The sequence below is a fragment of the Leptosomus discolor genome, chromosome 4, assembly GCF_034619465.1.
Source record: "Leptosomus discolor isolate bLepDis1 chromosome 4, bLepDis1.hap2, whole genome shotgun sequence".
Lineage (NCBI taxonomy): Eukaryota > Metazoa > Chordata > Aves > Leptosomiformes > Leptosomidae > Leptosomus > Leptosomus discolor.
In genome coordinates, this window is record NC_141394.1 from 57,988,375 (window position 1) to 58,010,701 (window position 22,327).

General features: G+C 39.4%; 1 protein-coding gene across 2 annotated transcripts in view; it reads right to left on the reverse strand.

The window, feature by feature from the left end:
* Positions 1-19,786, reverse strand: part of FAM114A1 (family with sequence similarity 114 member A1) — a 31,370-nt gene extending 11,584 nt beyond the window's left edge. For both annotated transcript variants that reach the window (XM_086464281.1, XM_009955497.1), the window contains exons 1-7: positions 19,424-19,786; positions 18,029-18,116; positions 7,780-7,893; positions 7,512-7,618; positions 5,684-5,818; positions 3,742-3,894; positions 1,366-1,489 (exon numbers count right to left, since the gene is read on the reverse strand). In XM_086464281.1, the coding sequence (XP_086320407.1) occupies positions 1,366-1,489; positions 3,742-3,894; positions 5,684-5,818; positions 7,512-7,618; positions 7,780-7,893; positions 18,029-18,116; positions 19,424-19,786 (1,084 nt within the window). The remainder of the gene's footprint in view (positions 1-1,365; positions 1,490-3,741; positions 3,895-5,683; positions 5,819-7,511; positions 7,619-7,779; positions 7,894-18,028; positions 18,117-19,423) is intronic.
* Positions 19,787-22,327: the final 2,541 nt, after the last annotated feature.

The window sequence follows — 22,327 nt, forward strand, 5'->3', positions numbered from 1 at the left end:
TTATTATTTCTGCTGTCACAGAGAGGAGGGTATGTTTCACTGCTGACTGGTTTGCTTTTTCAGGGGAAAACCTGCAGCATGCTCTGATTTGGGTTTTTTGGGGTTTTTTTTAAGGTGCTCATTGCCTTGATCCCAGCCTATTTAAAAGGCCAATTAATGTCTCAGCATGATCAGCAGCTGTGCTTCACTGAAAAATAGAACTTTTGACCACCAGAGAAAACACCGCTTTGTGCAAGAAACAGAGCTTTTCCTGGGGTCTGGTTTCAAAGCAAGTAACTATTTCTGACAGAAATTAAGGAACAACAGACATCTCATGAATACTCACTCTTAAGCAGGTAATACACTTTCTTGACTTCTTTTTCTCACAACCCCACAAAGGGATGCAGTGTTTTAAAGAGTAACAAGGAAAAAAAAAAACAGCACAAAACTCTACCATACTGACTTTACACAGAGCAGTTGCAGTCTCCCCCTGAGAAGAAACAGTAAGCTCCCTGTGAGAGACATCAGGCATACTGAGTAAGCGCTGCTAAAAAGAGCAGTCCGAGTGGAAAAGACTTTCCATTTAGAACATGTGGATGCTAACATAGTTTTTCTAACTTTTCTGAAAGTGAGAGAAATCATACCTCACCATCTTGCAAAACGTAGGATTTTTTGGCAAAGCACCCCTGAGAAGATCAAGAGGATGTGGAAGAAACATCTTTTTATGTTTCTGTGTTTCTCAAACACAACAATATGGCGTTCAATGGCATAAGCCAGACTTCAGCCAGGTCAAGGGGATTGTTTCTATTAGCTAGAAGAGGTTTGCTATGTATCTCACAGGCCTGGAGAAGTGAACTATGGTGGCTTTAAGCTAGCTTCTTATCCTTCTGTTCTCAGTCTGTTCTGGGGAATGCCAAAACTCCTGACCTGTTTAAGATACCTATTTTGCCCCTAACCAAAGCACTCACCCATTTTATTGTAACTTTTGTGAACTGACTATGGACTGTCATGCTGGTCCCATTCTCTTCAATGCTGTCATAGTCAGGTCACGCTTCTGCTGCTTTAACTTCTTTCTCACACTCCACAGGTAGTACCTAGAAAGCAGCTTTGCCACTGTTTCGAAGTGAGCTTCCTTCAAAAAGCTCAGGGTTCTTAAGGCTCCTTATTACACTCTAATCTTTTTCTCTGTCTAGCAAGGGAGGGTGCAAAGTGAGGATGAAGTTGCTCAACAGAAAAGCAGATCTAAATCCTCCAAAACTTGCAGATCACACAATTTCATAAACAGATACTACAAACAGAAATTATAGTTTGGATTGTAATTTTTAAAATTACTATACACAAAAGCAACAACTATTCAAATGGTTAAGTGTCCGTATTTCTAATTACCTTTCTGTGCCTGCCCCACTCCATCATCTGATTCCTTTGGAACAAAAATCTCTTTTATAGCAATTAAATCATTTTTCACAGCTTCCAACTGCTCTCCACGAAGCGTTGCTAAGTATAACTGAATCTGTTGAAAGAAAGGACAGTAAGAATTCCTAACCAAACCAGAGCATTTCTCAATTGCTAATTTAGAGCCTGATACCAAAATAGGCTAAGGAATTGAAACTTCCATTCTGCTCAAATCTTGTCTCTAACCTTTCAATGTAGACACACTTTTAGATCTCATCAACAAAATTTGCTGAGTATCACAAAAATTACACCAGCCTTGCAAGATCATCAGGTCTCTACCTTCTCCCAGAACATTAGTTTTGAATTATAAATCTATAGTTTAAATGTGAACCGTAACAAGCATTTTGAGATTGCTGGGATGAAAACGGCAGGTAAAAAGAGCACAGAATTCATGGTTAGTCTGCGTGCTCGCAGAAAGAGCTGAAAAAAAGAAGTCTGTTTCTCATCCTTCAAAATGCAACCAAAATTATTGACAGCCTGCCAGTCTACCTGTTCTGAAGAATGTATTGACAGGTCTCTGCATGTCTCAGGTATCTGCAAGTCCCTGCATATCTAATAAAGTGGCATGCCTAAGAGGGATGGAAACAGATTCTTCAAATCACTGTTTGTTTGCACTGCAGTTACTTGGTGTTAACCCCATGATCACACCCTGGAAGCCAAGAGAAATGCCTTCTCTCCCCTTGATACAAAATTTTACTTTTTGGTTTGTTTCAAGCGGGTTTTTTCAAGATTGCTTGACAGACATGCAGACTGGCTCAGCAAGAGACTGGAGAAAGATGTTATTTTCTTATGTTCCTCCTTGACGTGTCCAACTCATATGCTTAAGACTAAATGCAAGATAAAGTTGGGAGACGCAACTCAGGTTGTGAAGGACTACCTAGAGCTTTTTTGTCCCTCTCTATAGCATTATCCATTTCATAGGATTAATTTGGAACTTTTTTTAATGGAAACTTTTAAAATAAAGGCTTAAAAATATTTTAAAATCCCTGCTATTAGAAGCACACGGGGCATTAGCAATGCCTTCAGTTTCTCTTGCACACCTCCTGTGGTTTTTGGGCTGTTAGTATACATCTCAAGCTTACAGTACTGTATGTATTTAGTGTGTGTATGTATGGAAATTGGAATATTTATCAGGGAATTGGACTTGTTGACCCACACAGTTGCCTTCAATCCTGTTGGAGTGAGTAACCTCTGTGAACAAGGGGTTACCTAGGCCATAAGATGAAGCACATCAGAACCTCATGGTAACAACCTGCACAAGTTTTACTGACGCTGTGGTATTTCACAGTACAAGAAAAATAGTGTTGACACGTACAATTAACTTGAACTTGCTTTCTATTTATCTCTTTCCTGTTTTGTGGGAGTTTTTTTGGTTTTGATTTTGTTTTCTTTCTTTTTTTTTTTTCTCCAAAAGCAGGCCCTTGAACCTTGCATGTGGGTTTTGGATTTATAATTTTTCATTTAAACATAATTGCAAAAAATAAAAACAACATGGACACTACGTACCTAGCTGTTATTAGTATAAGCTTCTCTTACTTGTGTGAGGAAATAAAACATTTTTAAAAGTTGGTTATTTTTTATTAAAAATAACCCAGAGGGCAAAGACTGCTAATTACAAAAAAGTACAAAATAAGAGAACAAACCCTGTATTTTAAGAAATTTATCCAGAAAACTGTTTAAGTACAAAATACCACAGCTCGGAATCTACAAAATTCTATTAATCTACTGTCAGAGATCTACTGATCTACTAGCAGAGTCAATAAATTAACAGCTGAAATTAAAAAATACATTTATTGTATAGGCCTTAGCAATGTTAGGGTGCTCTTCAGACAGACATTTTTGTACTGCCAGTAATAATATCTCAGGGTAGTTTTATGTACACTTAAAAACTAACACAATAAGAAGGCTTAGGAATTGATTTTCCAGTAATCTGGAATTCATTTTAATTCACTAGCCTCCAGGTGTAATAGGTCTGGAATTCCTGAATGTAAGCATCAGTGCCTGATACAAAACCAAAAGACTTCAATCTCCTTGCAAATCCTGAAAAGATCTGCACAGTGTCACAAGCTGAAAAATACACACTATATATGGTCCTAACAAAAATAACTTTCAGTTACAAAGTTGTTTGTTTTGAGTTAATCTTGGAGTTAAATTTTAGGTGTTGATTTCCTGAAGCCAAGGACTGGCCCTTGCGACCAATCCAGCTTTCTCTGAAGTTGGTGTTCATTCCACATGCACCTGCAGAATGAAATTAACGTAAAGAACATTTTTTTAACAACCATTTTGATTTACACTGTCTGCATACTGTACCTGAGCTTCACTTTCATTTGACAGGATTTCCAGAGCTTCAAGATGAGACAAACCTTGGAATTCATCAAAAAGCAGTCCATAATGTGCTGTTCGTTCAACCGTAACCTGCTGGGCCCGCCTCTGTTTCTCTTTTTCTTTAGCTTCTCGCAACAGCTGCAAAAATAGACATAATCGCTGTTGGTTTATTGGTAGCAATGTAAGCGTGACACATTTTATTAGTTTCTGCCTCTGCTTGTCTAGGAAGAAGTATTAAAATTTGGGACGATATCACACCTGCAGAACTGAAATTTTAGAGCTAAAATATCTAACTTCTTTTTATAAACTTCTCTAATAAAATATTTAAGTAGTATTCTAAGTGTGGTTTTCTCAATGGTAATTGCTAACTATCTTTTTTTAAAAAACAATGAACAAATGAATAATCTTGCTTATGTTCTCAAAAGCAGTATCAGCTATGGATACCGTATCATAAATTTAGCCACCCATTATAATGAAAGAAATAAAAAGGGCTATTTCATACACAGCCTTTAAGAGTCATGCAATCCATTCCACAGACAACAAAATGGGAACAATATTATTTTCAGGACCCACCTACCTATTGCAAAAATAATGCACCTACACAAATATTTTCTATAAAATATTTTCAGCATATACTAAAGTCAGTTTTCTGTGACAGTAGGGCTGACAAAAGTGATTGGCCTAATAAGGTATGACTTCTACCAAAGGTGGGGCAGAGCTACACTCCATATACTTCCGGATATTTTGGAGTGATCGTCTTATACACTTCTATTAGTGTATAAGAAGGATAGAATAGTGTATAGAATAGGATCTTCTATTCCTTCCTTCTGTTCCGAGGAAGGAATGGCCTCTTGTATGAATCTGCTACAGTAAAGCTGGTAAATACATCTGAACTGCATCTTAGGTCACACATAAGGCTCTGAATACAGGTGAACTCCTGCCACTTACACTATGCCATCATTCGAAATTTCTACAATACAGTCTTCATTTGTTACAAAAGACTTATGATGGTAGATTTTTCAGTCTCTACCTTCAAAAGATCAGTCACAAAGTTTTATGTACAAATCACTGAAAAGGAAGCACTGTGTTATGTGATCAATGAGAACTGATTTATGTCACTGTCTGCCTCAGATTTTACGTGTGAATTCATGCATATCGTTTAGGAAGGTATTCTCAAAAGCTCATTTTAACCCTGTGGGCCTTAACGAGAGTTACTTGCTTCTGGCCTACTACAACAGTATCAGTCCATTCACACTTACAATGACAAACACTGAAGATGAAACATCTCACTAAAAGAAAAATACCTTACTCCTCTCTATAAGAAGTAAACATGTAGTAAAATTACAGTTTTTTTCAATGTCTATGGATTTTCACAGCCTCCCTCCTCTCAGTGTCTGGAGAGCGAAAATAATTTTGTACTAACAGCACTTACACTTCTGTTTTTATCATGTTTCTGACCTTTTAAACATGTAAGTCACAACTGTGTAAGGGTACTATTAGTTTAGAAGCACATTAAGTTATAAGTTTTCATAGCTTTAATTCCTAATGAAACATGTGTCATATTCCAGTATTACTCATTTCCAAGGAAAGTAGTATAGTGCTGTTTATGCTGGAAGGTATCTATCTACAGCTGTTACAAAAACAGCAACAATTCGATTCTGTCTCCAGAGTGCAATGATTTATCGCCACATACACTATCTTATTAAAATCAGCTATTGCACATGTGATTATGCAGAAAAGATGATTTTACATTATCTTTTGTGGTTCTGTGAAGAAAAATAAAGTAGAGCATATAAAGCATAACATTTATTTCCATAAGCCTAGACAGTATCTACTGCAATAAATAAAGCCTCTCCCTGAGGCATCTGAAATTCTGGAAAAAGAATATGAAACTGCATTGACAGAGCCGTATTTAAATAAATCCAACCTGAGATAGAGAAACTGTTCTTGCCATCAGTGTTTTGGTTCTCTTAAATCCAGGATCGCTTTCTGCAAGGACATTCATGGTTGTCTTCCCAATAAATTCCAAAGCATCTAAGCCTCCGGATAATACACTCTTCCCCTGTATAAAATAATGCAATGTGGTTATTTGCTTTCCACTTTATGCTAACATGAACTGTAAACAGTATCGCTTTTGCCAACACTGTCTTTGAACATTCAGGTCCCTAGATTTACTAGGCTTTAACTAACAATAGGATTGATACATTCATAAAACTATGTCACTTTGTTCTGAATACATTTTCAAAGAGAAAAAAACGAACTCTACAAGTATTTCTAGCTAATTAAAAGACTCACACTGGAGGAAATGGAACACCTGTTGCCAATAAAAAAAATTATGAATAAAACTACTTTAATTTCTTCTGAAGTGGCATCTAGTTTGTGGGAACATATTTTAGATATGAGTAATATGGAGCTAAAGTCCATCGTGAACAGGATGACCCTGCCTTACCAAAACGTTTTCTAAAATTTTGACATTTGCAATGACCCTGGAACTGTCTATCAAAATAGGTTTCTTCCCTGTGTCTTCATGTTAGCATTGTCCCTCACTCAGTTTTTCATGTACACAGAAGAATAATTTTCACTGACTAAGGATTTCCATTTCAATCTGGATTATGCATCTGTCAGATACTCAAATGCTGGTGTAACCTAATATATGATGAAAAACCCTACCAAAGCCTCAAATGGCATTACAGGCAACTTACCGAGATCTTAAGTTATTCCCTTTGTTTGGTGACTCAGTAGCCTCTCTAGGTTTGCATAACAGCACATTTCTCTTATTTGCATATCTTATACAATGCTCAGGTAATCTTTCTGGCATCTGGCTCTCACAGGCCCTATGACGCTCCAGACTCTGTAGCAACAGTCTTAGGAATAATCTAAAGGAATCTCCCTCTGCTCCCCAAATCTTTGATATTAGAGTGGTGAGGCACTCAGTGTGACCTGGAAATGCACTAAAAAGAACTGAAACATGGTCAATGGGGAGTTAGTCTTCTATGCTTTTTTAGCCGATGCTTAAAGTCTCTTACAATTTCAAGGGAAACACGATACTGAAAAGCTCAGAGAAAAACATTTGCTATGGTAATAGTGTGTAAAAAATGTTGGGGAAGAAGATAACACCAAAATTCCTTTGGAAACAGTATGGTACAGGATTTTGCAAAAGCTGGAACACAGAAAACCAGAAATGGATGAAGTGCAACACACAGAAAATACACAGAGAGTGTAACAAAAGATTTTGCCCCTACTGAGCCCGCAATGAGACCACCTTCTGGGGAGGCTAATGCGAAATGAGACTGAAGAGGTGAAGGTAAGGGCCAGGGACTAACAATACAGAGTTTAGTAAAAGCCTTAAAATAAGCAAATAGAGTTTAAGTGAAAAAAAGTAAATGCCTTCAAAAACGATTACAAATCTTATAATACTTTCTCTGGAAGGACTCAACTGTAAAAAAAATTTAGATGATGGTACCACAGCTATAGAAAAGATTTCCCAAGAATTTGCAGATTTCTGTACAGTTTAGGAGAAGACCGTATTTTTCACTGAAACTGGTACCAAAGTAGTAACTGACCTAGTGATGTTTGATGACTTTTTTTTTTTTAAATTTGATACAGTTATTTTGCCATGGAGGAGACTCTAAACAGCCTTACAACAGAACTGTTTTTACAAAGACCTACAACTTAACAAATGTGACCTACAGTGAAGTTGCACCTAAAAATGATGAAGAATAACTAGAGCAGACAGGCCAGCTAAAATGACTCACTGTGTTCTGTACAGCATTAGTGATAGCTGACAACACGCCACGAGATCCAGATGAAGGAGAAGAAGGAATATTCTCAGAAAAGCTTTGGTCCAGAGTATCTTCTGCTTCTAACAAAAGCAAAAAAAAGCAAGATACAGCATACTTTCAGCTCTGCAAGTCACAAATTACAGTAAACTGGACTTCGTGATCAAAATCTTAAAATTTTGTAAATTGGACTAATTTGGCAGTGTCAAAGAGTTTTGTCCAATTTCAGTGAACTTCAACTTACGTATAATTGGTGTTTCAGCTGCAGGAGGCTCTGCTGTTTCCAAAGGCACTGAACTTGCATTATGAATTCCTAGGGTAGTTCCTGCTTTTTCCTTTACTGCTGTTATCCCATGACCTGCAGCAGAAGCATATTTTAGATTATATGATTTGAAAACTTATTACTAACAATGCACAGTATTCTTACACTCCATGAATTACAACAATCAGAATAACTATTAAACTTAATCTCAATTGCTGAATTTTTTTCTAGGTTAATAATTCACTTGTTCTACTACAACCGGTATATTAACTGACTAGAAATGATAAAGCTGACTAGAAATGATAAAGCTGAAATATAATACAAATGACACCGGATCTGAAATGTAAAACTTCTTTCAGTGGTACATGTAAGATTAGTTCCTTTCATTTCAAAATGCTAAATGTTCTATTTAAACAGAAGTTGACGGTCCTCCTAATGCCATAGGGTTTGCCCTTATCTAGTTTTCAGAAGTCTAGAATAATTAACCTACAATTAATGGACTGTGGGTGACTGCAGGGCTGAGGTAAGGAATCTCTTCTTCAGTCTGCTGTACAGATGCTATGTTAGGCAAGTATTTTAGGAATACTGACCCAGGTCCTCAAAGTTATTTCAGGATTTAAGCTCCTCAGTTGCTCATTTGAAGTCAAATTCTAATGTGTCTCTCCTCAAAGCTGCCATTTAAATATACTTTGTAAAGTCTGTTGGTGTCAGACGACACAGACAGAATTACTGTTCCAGGTGGTGTCTGATCTCCTGCAGAGATTTTACCACCTTTACCTGATGCATACGTAATGACTCCCTAACTCTTTGTTCTATTAACATGGTCTAGTTTAAGGTAAAGAATATAGGTTTATTAGTGTTTTTATCTGAATCATTTTGACAGAATGGGATTGCTTTGCTGCTTTTCTGCACAGAGTTTATTTACACTAGCAGATCACATGGACTGGTAACATCCCGCTATAGGATAGGGTGGGATTGCCTGGCAGTCAGCAAAAGGAGGCAGTAGCTTCCTAATCTGCACCAGCTGTAGTTGAAGAATGCTGCCCTTAAAAAAGACTACCCTCAAATCGTCTGCCTATTCTGCTTCTGGATATGTCCACAAGTATGTTCATGACATGCTTCGCTCACAACAAATGATCCAGCTAGTACATCTTCCTTAGCTGGAAGTTTCTGCACATCAGCTGAGACGCAATAAGTAAACAACCAGAGCCGAGCAATATTTCTTTCCAACACAAAAGGAAATGGCTTCAATGGCCCTATTTGATTTTTTTCTTGCACAGTACACTGTTACTGCACCTCACGTAAAGCTGATCGCTTCCAGCAGTAGGACAATACAGAGTCCTTTAACTGTCTGCCTAACTACTTATGAGAAGTATTAATCACAATTTCATAGTTTGCTTTGTTACCTTAAACTGAACTGTAAACAGACAAATGGTCGCAGAAAAGGCATTAATACAGATGGTCAGGCAGAGACCTAGACATCTAAGGCATGAAAATGAGCATAATGATTCATTGTTGTCCATACTTCCCCACAATTTTGTGCACTTTCTATTAGAAAAGTTCAAAGCATCTTTTCTGATTACATTAGCTACAGAAAAATAGCCTATCCTTTGCCAGTGCTCTGCAGTGTTCTGAATAAACATATACAAATATGCATGTGTGTAGTCATACAAATATGCTTTTGAACATCTCATTAAAGAAAGATGCAGCAAAATTATTTGAAATGGAGTCAGATGAAAAAAAGCTTAGATTTATGATTCTAGAATTTCCAGATGGGTGGCACATTAGGTGCTCTATGAATTCAGTAATAAATATACTCTAGGAAACATACGTGAAGCAGCACTACTGAAAGATCACATACATGAAAACTGCAGTATCTGGAGGTAAACACAAAGAACAGATGTCCCCTAAGGAACAGAGGAGAAGAAACAAGTAATTTTCTGTATGACAGCATAAGCTGCATGGGGTCCTGATGTTTTACTCTGAAACAGGCAGACTAGGCAGGTAAATGCTTTCACTTGTCTAAAGAAAATATGACCTTTGTCTATTTTATCTCACGTCTTACAAAAGGTAGTAGTACGTCCAACTGTACAGGACCTACCAGGTTACGCACCACAGTGATTTAAGTCATTGCTGGGTAATTTCTTGCCTTTTGCAAAATCTGTTCCGATGCAGCTACCAGAGAGCAGCATACTACTTTGTCTAATGACAATCTCCTGCACGTTTTAATCGGTTCAATGAAAATATTAGCACGAATAGATTCTGGAGTCATGTATTTACTCTCCAAATTCCTGGGACTCACTTAAATATTAATTGTTCTTTTAAACTAATGTAATAGATACTCCATGACACATTCCTTTTGATTTCTCCCGATCACAACTTTTTAAATAAGCAAAAGAGTTCTGTTCTTTCCATTGACTTAATTTTAATTAAGGACTTGACTTGTTAACAAAATATTATTGTCCTGCAATTATACAAAAAAAATAACTACAAACATTAAGTAAAAATTTCCTTTTAACTGTGTGCAAAAGTTCCAGATTAATTTCACTTTTTTTTTCTGTATCTAAACATGGGGTTTGGGGTGTTTTTTATACTCTGTAATCTGGTTCTCATTTTGCAGACAAGCTTATACTTCCAAGAAAAGTAGAGCTGCTGTACTGATACTTACAGACTTACAAAAGGCAGCATTTTCAGGGCTGTGGTTACATGCACTAGAATGATAAGAAAGTATTTCAGGTCAGCTAGGAGTGGTTTTGCTGAATTAAGCTGCATACCAGGTATGTTTGACTACAACAACAAAACCAGATGAGATCAGAAGATCACAACTGAAGCAAGTCAGCACTGTTAGATACACATACATGCACAAACATGGCAGAATCGCATGTTGCTTTGGAAATGAAAATGATTATTTGTAATTTCAAAAGGCACAGAAATAAAAGAGGTTATGAAAGATAAGCCTACATTTTAGAGATAAAGGTGCACTGGTTTTGTTACACAGGGTGTGGTAACGCAGCTGACCTGATATTGTAAATTTAGGAACATCTCCGACGCCTCCATTTACTCATCTGTAACAGCAGAGACAGAAGGGCTATCCAATGGGTATTGTTAACTGCATGTTTTTTTAAGAAAGTGTGCTTTTTCCCCCGTGTTGTTGCTTTTTTCTTGCCTGCGTGATTTCATTTCTTTCCATTGGCTGCCAATTTCAGTAGAATATTGTTTTTCATCTTGCTAGCTGGAATCTTTCATTTGAAAAAGAAGGTTTTGCAAGCAGCACCTAAAAATGTGGCCTGCCTTTGAGTTTGCCTGATCTGCCCAAGGCCAGATTACAGCGCTTACAAACATTTTAGTCAGATACATCCCATTTCACTTTAGGCTCTCTTATCTTCCACCTCCCAGCTTAGTAACTTTGGACTCTGTGCAGAGCCGAGAGAGGCCAAGAGACACCTTCGGAGGGCAGTTCAGCACATCTGAAATCTAAACCATTCTCTGTAGGAATCTCTGTCCCTTGTCAATCTAGTACTCCCAGGCAACTGGACTCCCTGCTTCAGTGGCACAGACGGGGAGGAAGAGTTTGAGATTTTGACCCTGGCTACCACACAGTCTTTGTAACCTGTGTTGCACCATGGGGGCATTTCTTATGAACAACTGATCAAAATTTAATCTAGTTAAGATGAATGAGCTTCATGTGGTTCAAGCTAAAGATGAAGATTGAGGCCTTAAATTAGCATCTGACACTGACTGAGGAACTGAGGAACCTGAAGATGGCTAGGGGGAAATCACTCCACGCTATGAAGTATAGACAGGTGGAAAAGCCAGCTGTGCTCTGGTTTTGTACACTAGAAAAGTAGAACCCCATTGTGCTCACTTTGAGGCTATTGCATTGGCACTCCATTCACTTCAAGGCTTTAGAAAAATTATCTTCCTTGTAGTTAAAACAAAACCACAGGCTAGATTCTGATAATACCTATGCTATCCAGTCTGTAAATCAGGAGTAACTCCAATTAAGTTAGTAAATGAGACTAGTTTCAGATCTCCTTGTTGCAATGGTAAAAAAGGTTTTAACAATAGCAATAGGCATAAAGGCTGCTACACAGATACTGGTTCTCAAACTCTTCTAGGTCATAGGCCCATGTTAAAAGCCATAAAGAAAGCCAACAGAACTGCCATCCCCAAAAGCATGTCCACAGTTCCTCTCATCCATTACTTGCATTCAGTATTCTTAAAAAGAAGGAACTGTGAAAAAGGGTGTCCTGGCTTGAGCTAAACCAGAACTAATTCTGTTCAGTGATTTTACTTTTCAGTTGAGTCTCTTCTAACTAAATGCACTTCCTGAAAAACTGCAGCTTGTTTTTCCAGACAGTGACTGCTTCTAGCAGTGATAATGCTTGATGTTTACAGCTAATACCAAGGAATGGGATGCAGAAAGGCTCTCGCTTATACTCGCTCCTGTAGACAACCAAGGTCACTGCTAAATTCTGTATCCTGTGTTGAGATGCTGGAAGTAAAAAAGGGTCAGAGCAAAGTGAAAGGTCACACCTGCAGGGAGAGGCAGACAGGACAGGTGACCCAAAACTGACCAACTAAGTATGCCATCCCATACACATCATATTCAGTATAAAGCTCAGCTAAGTTCTTCCTTGACGGCTGACATCCAAGGAGGACCGTGTCTGTTCTGTCCGTGATCCCGATCTGTGCATTCCTGAACCCAGCTCCTGCATCCTGTCTGCTGCTGAGTCCAGCCTGGGACTGCCCCAGTGCCAGCCCTGCAGCATCAGTAGTGACGTACTGTTATCAGGGGGGTTGTGTTCGGTATTGGTTTTGTGTATATTTGTACATATTTTCTTATTAAGATTATTTATCTTTTCTTGCTATTGTTTCATTAAAGCTGTTGTAGTTTTCTTTTACAACCCATAAGTCTCTCTTCCTTATTCTGTCTCCCTTCCCCTTCTGGGGAGGGGTCAATAGAGAGCATCTGTCATCCATTACTGGCCAGCCCAGCAATAACCCTGAACAAAGCGGTTTGCTGCTACAGTGGCAGTAAAGTTATTTACAAAACAGCTGACTGACCACCACGTGATTTCAGGCCTCAAACCAGTTTCCCCTCAATCTGCTGAATTTATGCAATGAAAAAAAAAAAAAAAAGTCTTCTGAAGAGATTAACTGTCCTTTCTACGCCCACATAATATACAAGCATAACACCCAGCCTTTGGGGTTTTTTTTATATAGTTCTTTATTTCACAACAGGGGAATAGTATCTCTAGAGAATGGAAAAGATATTCATATAATTTCAATACTTTAGTTTCACATTCTCTGAAGCATTTGCATTTCCGTTCCACACAGGCTTCAATTTAAGCTATGCAATGCTCATTATTACACATACTCATGCATAATGATATCCAAGCTCATGAACACAGTGATATCACAAGTGACATTTCATTCTGTTACACTGGGTGACAAGAAAAGGTTTTCAGCATACAAGGGGGAACTATGGGTGTCTGATATTTCCGTGTGCCTTTCTACTAGGTGAAGAACTAGATGAGGAATATACACAAGCACAAAATAAACAGGATAGCAGAATATTAATTACAACCAATGCATGAGAGATGCATTAAGCAGCCTTATAGTATGAATTTCAGAGACCATGTAAATTAAAATAGCTGGGTTCTATTTTTTATTACTTTATTGTGTAAGAGGTATTGAGAGATGTTAGTCTCACCAATGGCACTAGAGGTAAAAAATACCCAGACTTAGATGGAGTGAAGCACACGCATACAGCACAACAGATAACAGACTTGGCTTGGAGATACAGCTTGTTCAGCACCATAACTTAAGCACCTTATGAATGCCATAACTTATCCATACAAAGCAATACAGCATAGGAAAGGCAAGGCTTGTAGGAGAAGGTAGCCATGTTCATTAAGCTAGCAGATCGCTTACTTGGAAAAAACTCCGAACAGACAAGTTTTCAAGCGTGCAAGCTGTTTTAATTTAAAACTGGAAGTCACAAACTTCAACTACAGACCAAGAATATATTTTGCCTCACTTAAGCCCTGGGGATAAAAGGTTTGCCATTACAGCTAAGCCGACCTAATGGTTCCTTGGTGCTGGTATGGGAGGTTCTGCTGCTTCCATGTACCACATTTGTCCCTTCTGCTTGTCCTGGCATTTACCTCAGTGAGTCGGTTCAAGGAACTGAAGAGGCAGACTTTTCTTTCCTCTAGAGTTATTCTTATGTCACTTCAGCTTCCTGAACTGGATTACTGGAAGCTCAGAGGAGCCTGATTGCTGGCACAGGGAGGAGGAAGAAACATGCAAGGAAAAGGGAGGTGCAGGACCACACAGTTCAGTGCCTGTTAGCCATTGCATTGACTTAGCTGCAACAGCAACTGACTGTTAGGGCAGAGTTTTATCAACACTGTTACTAGAAGACTGGATGGTGTGATTGCTGATTTGCGAAAAAATCCAGTGTAAAAGAAAGAGGGTAAAGTGGTGACAGTAAATAGGACGAGTTGTGTCTCCAGATCACAGTGGGCTTACTTCTCCGATCTCATCATCCCAGCAACTATTCCAGTGAATCTGCTCCACTGTAGTTCCACAAGGGGGGAAACCAAAATTCTCGCACCTTTTAAAAACAAAAGAAAACTCTTCACCTCATTATTGAGGGAGATCCAATAACTTTCTTAGTGTGACATCTAGTGTCAGACACTAAGCGTGGTTCAGGCAGTGACTGCTGCTAATGCAAAGGCATTAGAGATTCTGTTGTGTAGAAGAGTATCACATCTGCCTTGTGGCGGGGACCTTGATCTAAATAATGTCAAAATCAGTTCAAAGAAAACATACATTTTCTTTAGAATACAAAACCATCACCAAAACAATCACTGCCTACAGGTGCAGAGTTAGTTAAACAGATGAGATACAAATTACATGGAAACTACTTTATTATTAGAAACTAAAATCAGCCATGCTAAACAAATTAGAGCCATGCAGTAAAAATGCTAATCTGTTTGGGAGCTCCAAATCAGTGTTTGAAGGATAATGAAACAGAGATCCTTGGAACAACCATTTAATGTCAGCCTCGAAGAGAAAGGAATGTAAGAAAGAAATTTTTTACAGTAAGAACTATCATTCACTTGAACAACCTCGCCAGCGACGTGACAGAGTCCTCATTGCTGGGGGTTTTCAAGACATGACTGGTGATAATCTCATCTAGGCGCCCTTTCCTGCAAAAGCCTGGACTAGATGATCTTTCGAGCTCCCTTCAAACCTGGGCTGTTCTGTGATAACATTTGTTAAAAGCTGAATATATTCATTTAGGCCTTTAAGATGTTATCTAGTCCACCTCAAACTGTTTTTGCAATTTTTACAGAGTACAATTTTGAAGCAAAATATAAGGAATAATGAACATTTATCATACTTAACCAGACAAGCAGCTGTGTTGTACAAAGGTAACCACAGAGCAACAGAAAAAAATCACATACTGAAGGTGTTCCTGATAAGTCTAATTCCAAGAAAGCAGCTTTACTTATACCATTTGTTACCCTGAAGGAATAAACAGCACTAAAACGGACTGGATCATGGCAAACCTATTTTCTGATGTAGAACAGGAGATGGAGCATTGGTTGAACTGCTCAAATATTAAATGAAATTACTTGAAGGGGAGTAATAAATGTTTAATACAAAGAAGAAAGCTTATAGAAATTCCCAATAGCTTTATTTTTTTTCTCTGTCTCTCACTAGGAATTACCATACTGAAACAGATATATGGTATATGCAGTCCCTGTCTATGACAGCGACAGACAGTAAATACTTCACAGGATCAAGCATGAATTTCCATAACAAACAACTAGGATACAAGCCCTCTGTATCAGGAGTATAAACTATTACCTGCTGCACTGATTTCCTGGAACAAATCTAAGATTACCTACGTGGTCTTCCAAGTTACCTTAGCTTCAGTGAACGTGGAAGAATGTACATTTGATTTTTGCTCAATTCAAAGTCTATTCTATTCAATAAATTCACAGAGAAAAGTTAGATCCAAAATTATTAGATAGTAATATAGGAACTCATCCCTACCCTGATCTCAGGGTCAGAAAGTCTGTCTAAGTTCTAGATTCCAGGAAATGGGAAGAGAAAACAGGTGAAGTGCTGCTTTACATACATCTGGTTTTAGGCTCTTTCCCAGTTGCTCTTGGTCACTGCCATAAATCAGATAGTACTGGGTCTTCAGTGTGACACAGTGCAACCATTCTCATGTAAAATTAAAATTAATTTAAAATTTTCTTTTTCCTTTTCTGCATGTGAATGCTCCTTTGCTTAGGCAACTTGGCCTGTTCCAATTGTGCTCATTTTTAAGTAACAATAATTCTAAAAATATATATACATGGTGAAGATACGCTTATTCAAAATAGACAACTTCACATAACCTTATCAAGTCAGGCTGCCTAGACACCAAACTTACTCTCGTATTTACACTCTGTGAAGATAGTTATGATGCTGGTGCTGTCAGATGGTATGTTAAGAAGCCAGTATCAATTAAGAATGAATCTTTAATGTTTGCGAACCAAGATGTTATATGGCCTATATAAAATTGAGATCACGCCATTAAAAAGTCCATGGAAATCCACAGAGATATGATGCTGGCAGCAGGTTTTATAGACAAAAGCAACAAGCAGCTGTAAAAAGGTATGTCTTGTTTACTTTGACAATAAGAAGGGATAAAACACACATTCTTGTTTGTCTCCCAAACTTTTTCCAACTGCATTCACCATTTTCAGGCAAGCTCATGCCAGCAAAAAAATATCTATGGCCATACTGCCCCACAGAAAATGTATATGCTTTGTAACACCAAACTGATTGCTCAGTGAGGCCAAGATTTCCAAGTATAATTTTTCACTGTAAGTGAGATTGCCACTGCAAGCCTACAAGAACAGTAAATGTTTGGTAACAAATAACCTTATTACTCACAAACAACATTAGAATGGCCATTTGATAGAATATTATTTATTGCAAAAGCTAAACAGAATATAAATATGGCGCTCTCACAGGCAAAAACTGAATGACCTGAAAGAGCTCTGTTCCAAGAAACCCACTGCTGCAACTATAAAAACGAACTGAAGAATCCATCATCATTATAATTCCAACTGATCAACAGTAAAATTACTTTTACACACATAAATTTTCTTCTGTAGTTATTTACACTAAGCCAAATTATTTTCAGAATGCTGCTGTTATGATGGTCTGAGAATGTAGGAGAGGTAAGGCTCATGGAAGTCTGTGAAAGCAGACATCTCAGAAACCCATTCTGAGCTCAATTAGATACGTTAATTGGTTGGACTGTCTGAAAGAAAAGGTAGTTACTAACTCTTGAGTGTGGGTGTCACTGAAAAGAAAAAGACAGGATAGGAGTTCTCTCCTTCTCTGAGAAATAGATTGAAATAATTTATTGCCCATGGAGAATTATTTAGCCTTATATGGGATCATAAAACCAGTATCTCTGTTGAATCCATTATTTTTAGTAACTAGCAACTAATTTTAATTCCTAGGTTCATCTTTTGAAGGTGTTTTGTGGATCCTTTATGAGAACTGGTTAGTTAACAGCTTAGTAGCTGTTTTGTGAGAAATGATTTCCCACTGGTAACCAGGTATTTGCATGCATCGTTTTTTGTCTGTGAGCTTTCGATGTGTAATGATTATATTTTACCTAAAGTCTTCACAAGGACATTTTGTACATTATTGGAAATGAGAATACAAGGACTGTAGGGTCCATGTTTCAATATGTTGTTCTACTCTCTAAAGTCTGGTGTGATAGCTTAACAGTTTCACTGGGTGTCAATAAAAGCTGGAATGATTTAAGAGAAGTGAATTCATATTGTACAGATAGAAGTCATGGTGTACAGGCCACAAACATGCACGTTCATGAATCTGGGCTGGACTGCTTTGACTTCAAAAACCATAAGCCTTTGGCTGATAGTAATTGTATCAGATTATGTATCCTTTCAGTGAAGAAGCCACCATGAGGCAATTCACTAACTTCACAAACAAGCCTGGCACCTTGTCCACAATCTGACCCGAAGAACCATTTATGTACTTTGACAGTCTAGGAAGGTCCTTCTTCCTATTAAAAAAAATCAAGCATGTTGGGACAAAACTGCCTATGACACAATATCAATGTGTCTAATGACACATTAAAGTTACAATTTATTTCCACATACTTTACTGATTGAACACTTACCCACTGTGGCAGAAGCTGATGACAGAAGAGACTTCCCCCAGGTACCCCAAGCTCCCCATTTACTTGCTTTAGATGAGGAGTCTGTGGCCTATAAGAACAAAAATATTACTCCACTGTCTAAACTGTTTTCCGAAGGCAGGAGGAAACACAAAGAGCCTGTCAGGCAACAAAGTCTGGTGTTTAAGAACTGATGATAGATTGGGATAGATATTATGTGGAGTTCAAGCTTCTGTGCACAAGAAAGCAGAATGGGAGGCTTAGTTCAGATCACCTATTCCTGAAAGCACCTGAAAGTCCAGAGATGTCTTTACAGATGTCCTAATATTTCTTCAGGCACCCGAACCTATAAAGCCATACATACAAGTTTATTATGGCTATTATTAGCAGAGTCAGGAACCCGCCTCCTTCCTGAGTTCTACCTGGAGCCAGAGTTAGAGGCTTCTCTGCCTGAGTCTCCTCAGAGGGGTAACCCCGTAGATGTGCACAGGGAACTCCTGAGTTCAATAAAAACATCGCCAGAGGAGGTGCTGCCCACCTTTCACATTAACATGTGGTATTATGCGATTATCAGTATTCTACATTAAATCATATTAAAAAAATGTTGTCTCAAGAAAGTCTCCAGTAACATATCCCTATACAATCAACTCAAACCCAAAAGCTCAAGTATCCCAAGACAGCTCTGCGTTGTGTATAGACCCCTGTGGAGGGGATCACTGGTTGAGGGACCAAAACAATGTGTTTCAACCTTTTCCAATTTTTGGATGCCTGAAAATTTTTCAGCGGAGAGGAGAACATATTCAGCTCTGTAATGTGTACTGGATTTCGATGTGGTATACACGGTAAAAAACCCTCGTTTTTCTTAGTTTTATTAACTTGCAATTACTCACAGGACTCCCAAATGTCTGTGATCACAGATGAAAAACTACTGGCTGTTTCACCATGCCTTCTGAAACATACACTGCTTTTGTAAAGTAAGTGACTTGAAAATTAGCAAGTACAAGATTCAGTGCTTCATATACAGCTTAAATTCTGTCCTCTTCTAGGTTCATTCGGTGAACTGAATGAAGCAGATTTGTACAGAAAGCCAGATAACAAAATCACAGGCATATTATATGTAAACAAAATGGACTAGATTGTTAATAGAATTTAGTGTCTGGTATAGTTTTATTGCAACCAGGATAGAAAGACCAAATTAATACCATACTGGCAAAGAGAAATGCAACTATCCTAGTTTCCAAAAAACTGGTGTTGCAATTTAACTCATTTTATTCCCATGCAGGTTTTCTGTATATAACTCCCCAGGCTTTTGTGAAAAACAGTATGTACACTGTACAAAATTCTGTCCTTACAAAGCAGGGAGGGGAGGGCTTTTACGGAAAAGAAAGTATTACTTACTGGACTGCTTTGTTCATGCATTGTTTCTTCAGATTCAGGTTCTGCATCAAGGCTTACGGTCTCATCGCACTCGGTGGGCATGTCTTCAGTCGCCTCTCCATTGGAAGGCAGGCTTTCAATCATTTTTTCAGTCAAAGGGTTTTCATTAATAAATATGTCTCCTTCCTGTCTATTACTGGCACTCTGAGTGGCCTGTCCATGTTCATCTTGTGAAGGTCCATGTTCACCTTGTGAAGGCTCATGCAAGACCTCAGCTTCCACGAGGTGTGGTACTGACTTGTGAGGCAATACCTCACTGCTGGGCATTTCCATCACTTCAGGTTTTTCTTCAGATGGGTTGCCATCACATATGTCTTCAGACATTTTCAATTCTGAATATAGAAAATAAATTAAATCCTTTGGGTTCCATAAACATTTGTATGACTATAAAATATGCAGCATTTACTACGAGCTATTGCTGAAAAACTATTGCTGTAAGGCCTCCTGAAGTATAGAGACCTGTGGCATGTGCATCACGCTGGCACTGGTACCACGATGATGCTCTGAATACTCCATTCACCCTGCAGGATCTCACTCAAGTACGAAGCACAGCATTACTCTTTTCTGAAATATGGTTTGGTGAGGGAGAACAGATGTTCGTTTTTCTGGAACAGTCAAATATAAGAGCTTCCACACAGTTAGTCCCTATGTTCCCTACTCGATGTGTATGAAAGACCACCACAGAACAGGGCAATTTGAGCTGCAACAGCCAAGCAGCTCTTGTTCTCCTCCTCCTCATTTCCACATACACAGGTTCCCATAGCCTGCTGACTGATGGAGAGGAGGATGACAAAGACAGTGTGACTAAAGCTGTGGTACATTTATGTGTTGGAGAAGGGGCATAATTTGAGAACATGGCGGGCCATGGTCCCTGTAGCCGTTTCATAGACAGGAAGCATTCATTGCTTCTCACCTGCTCCTAAAATTCCAGCTGTGTGATTAAACTTCAATTTTGAAGCCAAGGTAAACTTGCATGAGGTACACATCAATTTTATTTTTGTTTTGTAAGTCATGAACCAGTTTTCCCTTACTTATTCCTTATCTTCCAATGTAACTTTCTTTTTCTAAGTATTTTACACCACTTGTGCAGTCATCAGGCTGATAAGCCAGGAAGGGAAAGAAATGGCCATTGAGGAAGCTCTGCAGCTGATTAAGGAGTGGCAGAGTCCAAAAGGACTACTGTCCAGTGATTACTACCACTTACTTGTTGGCAACAACAGTATGCCTGGCACTCTGCTCAGAAGATAACCCTTCACAGAGAGTTGTCATTGCAAGCTCTTGGCTGTATGCTGAGTCGCATGGCATGAAATAAACTCACACAGTCCTTTCTGTAGATGTTGCCTTTTTGTGGACTCCCATATTAATTAAATACGGTTCAAAACTTTGTACCTGTTAGGAACGACCGAGGTTTTAAGAGAGGCAGTAAAACGGGGGGGAAAAAAAAGGCAAAAAGCAAAATGTACTGGGATTCAGGAGAAATCTGCCTGAGAAGCATGTATTTAAACTAGTATATTCTATTAAAGTCTATAGAATCATGTACATCTGTGGCTTTAGCAGCCTGTTTATATCTAACTTGAATGTAGATCAGCTGTTTGAACAGTTCCAAGAATAGTACTTGGGATCAGTGAACAAGAAACACTAATAAACAAATAAGCACTCGGTACCACTTATGTTACTTTAGCTTACACTGTAACTTAATTATCTTTAGAAAACATGCATTTACAAGTCAGAATCTTTGCATTTGCCACAAGTATTTGCACTTTTCAGTTACAAGTACAGCAAACACTATAAAATGCTTCAGTGTGGGTAAATATTGTCATCGTTTTAACAGCACTCATTGTGTGATGGGCAGCACCACCTAAAGAAAATTTTTGTATCTATAAACCAAATTCCACCATCAGATAGGACAAACTTCTACCCAAACCTGTAAATTCTGTACACACATGCATTACAATTTTGCACGGGGATTAGACTTGAATGAGAAAATGCCCAACACCAGTACAGTTTTTAAAGGATCGCACATACGTGTGCACACAAATTTTTGCCGGACTGGGTCATCGCTGGGAACACTCGGGCCAAGGCCCCTGCAGTTGTCTGCTAAACCCTCCTTACAGCAGCAAAGCACCTAACACCAAATCACCACGTCTGTCGGAAACCACGGACCGTGCTTGACCCGGGGGTAAGGCGTCATTGAAGCTGCCATCCGTGGGGCTGCATTGACCTAAACCAGCTCGGACAACTCCGCCCGAAGGGAGCTGCTCTCCACGGACAGCTCATGAGGGAGACGCCGAGGCCGGCTCCGGGCCGGGCGGCAGCCGAGCACCCCGCCCGCAGCGACCCGCCGCCCCTCAGGGCCGGCAGCGCCCAACGGGTGGCGGGACCGGCCGCCCCTCAGGGGCTGGCGGTGGCGGCACCTCCTGCCGCAGCTCGGTGGCACCTGCCGACCCGCCGCCTGAGCAGTTTCATCCCGCCTCGAAAGTTAAGCCCGGGCGCCCGCGGGCGCGGATCGACGTCTCCCTGAGGGAGAACTTTTTTCGGCCGGCGGCGCCGCCCTCCCCTTTCGCTCGACGCCCGCCGCCACCTCTCCCTCGGCGTCGAACTGAGGCGGCGCGCCCCCGGGCGCCGCCAGCTCCCCCTGCCCCGCTGCCACCTGCCCCCGCGCCCAGGGCAAAGCAGGGTCGGCCGGAGCGCCGCTCCCTCAAACCTGCAGCGGCCACAGCTTCCCCCTTTTTTTTTTTTTTCCCCCTCGTTTCGAAATCCCCTCTGGGGCAGAGTTACGAGTGAGGAGCCCGCAGCCAGTTTCAAAAGCAGCAGAAAAAGAAGAAATCGCTGTGCTCCTTACCGCTCAGCAGTCCCCTTGCCGGC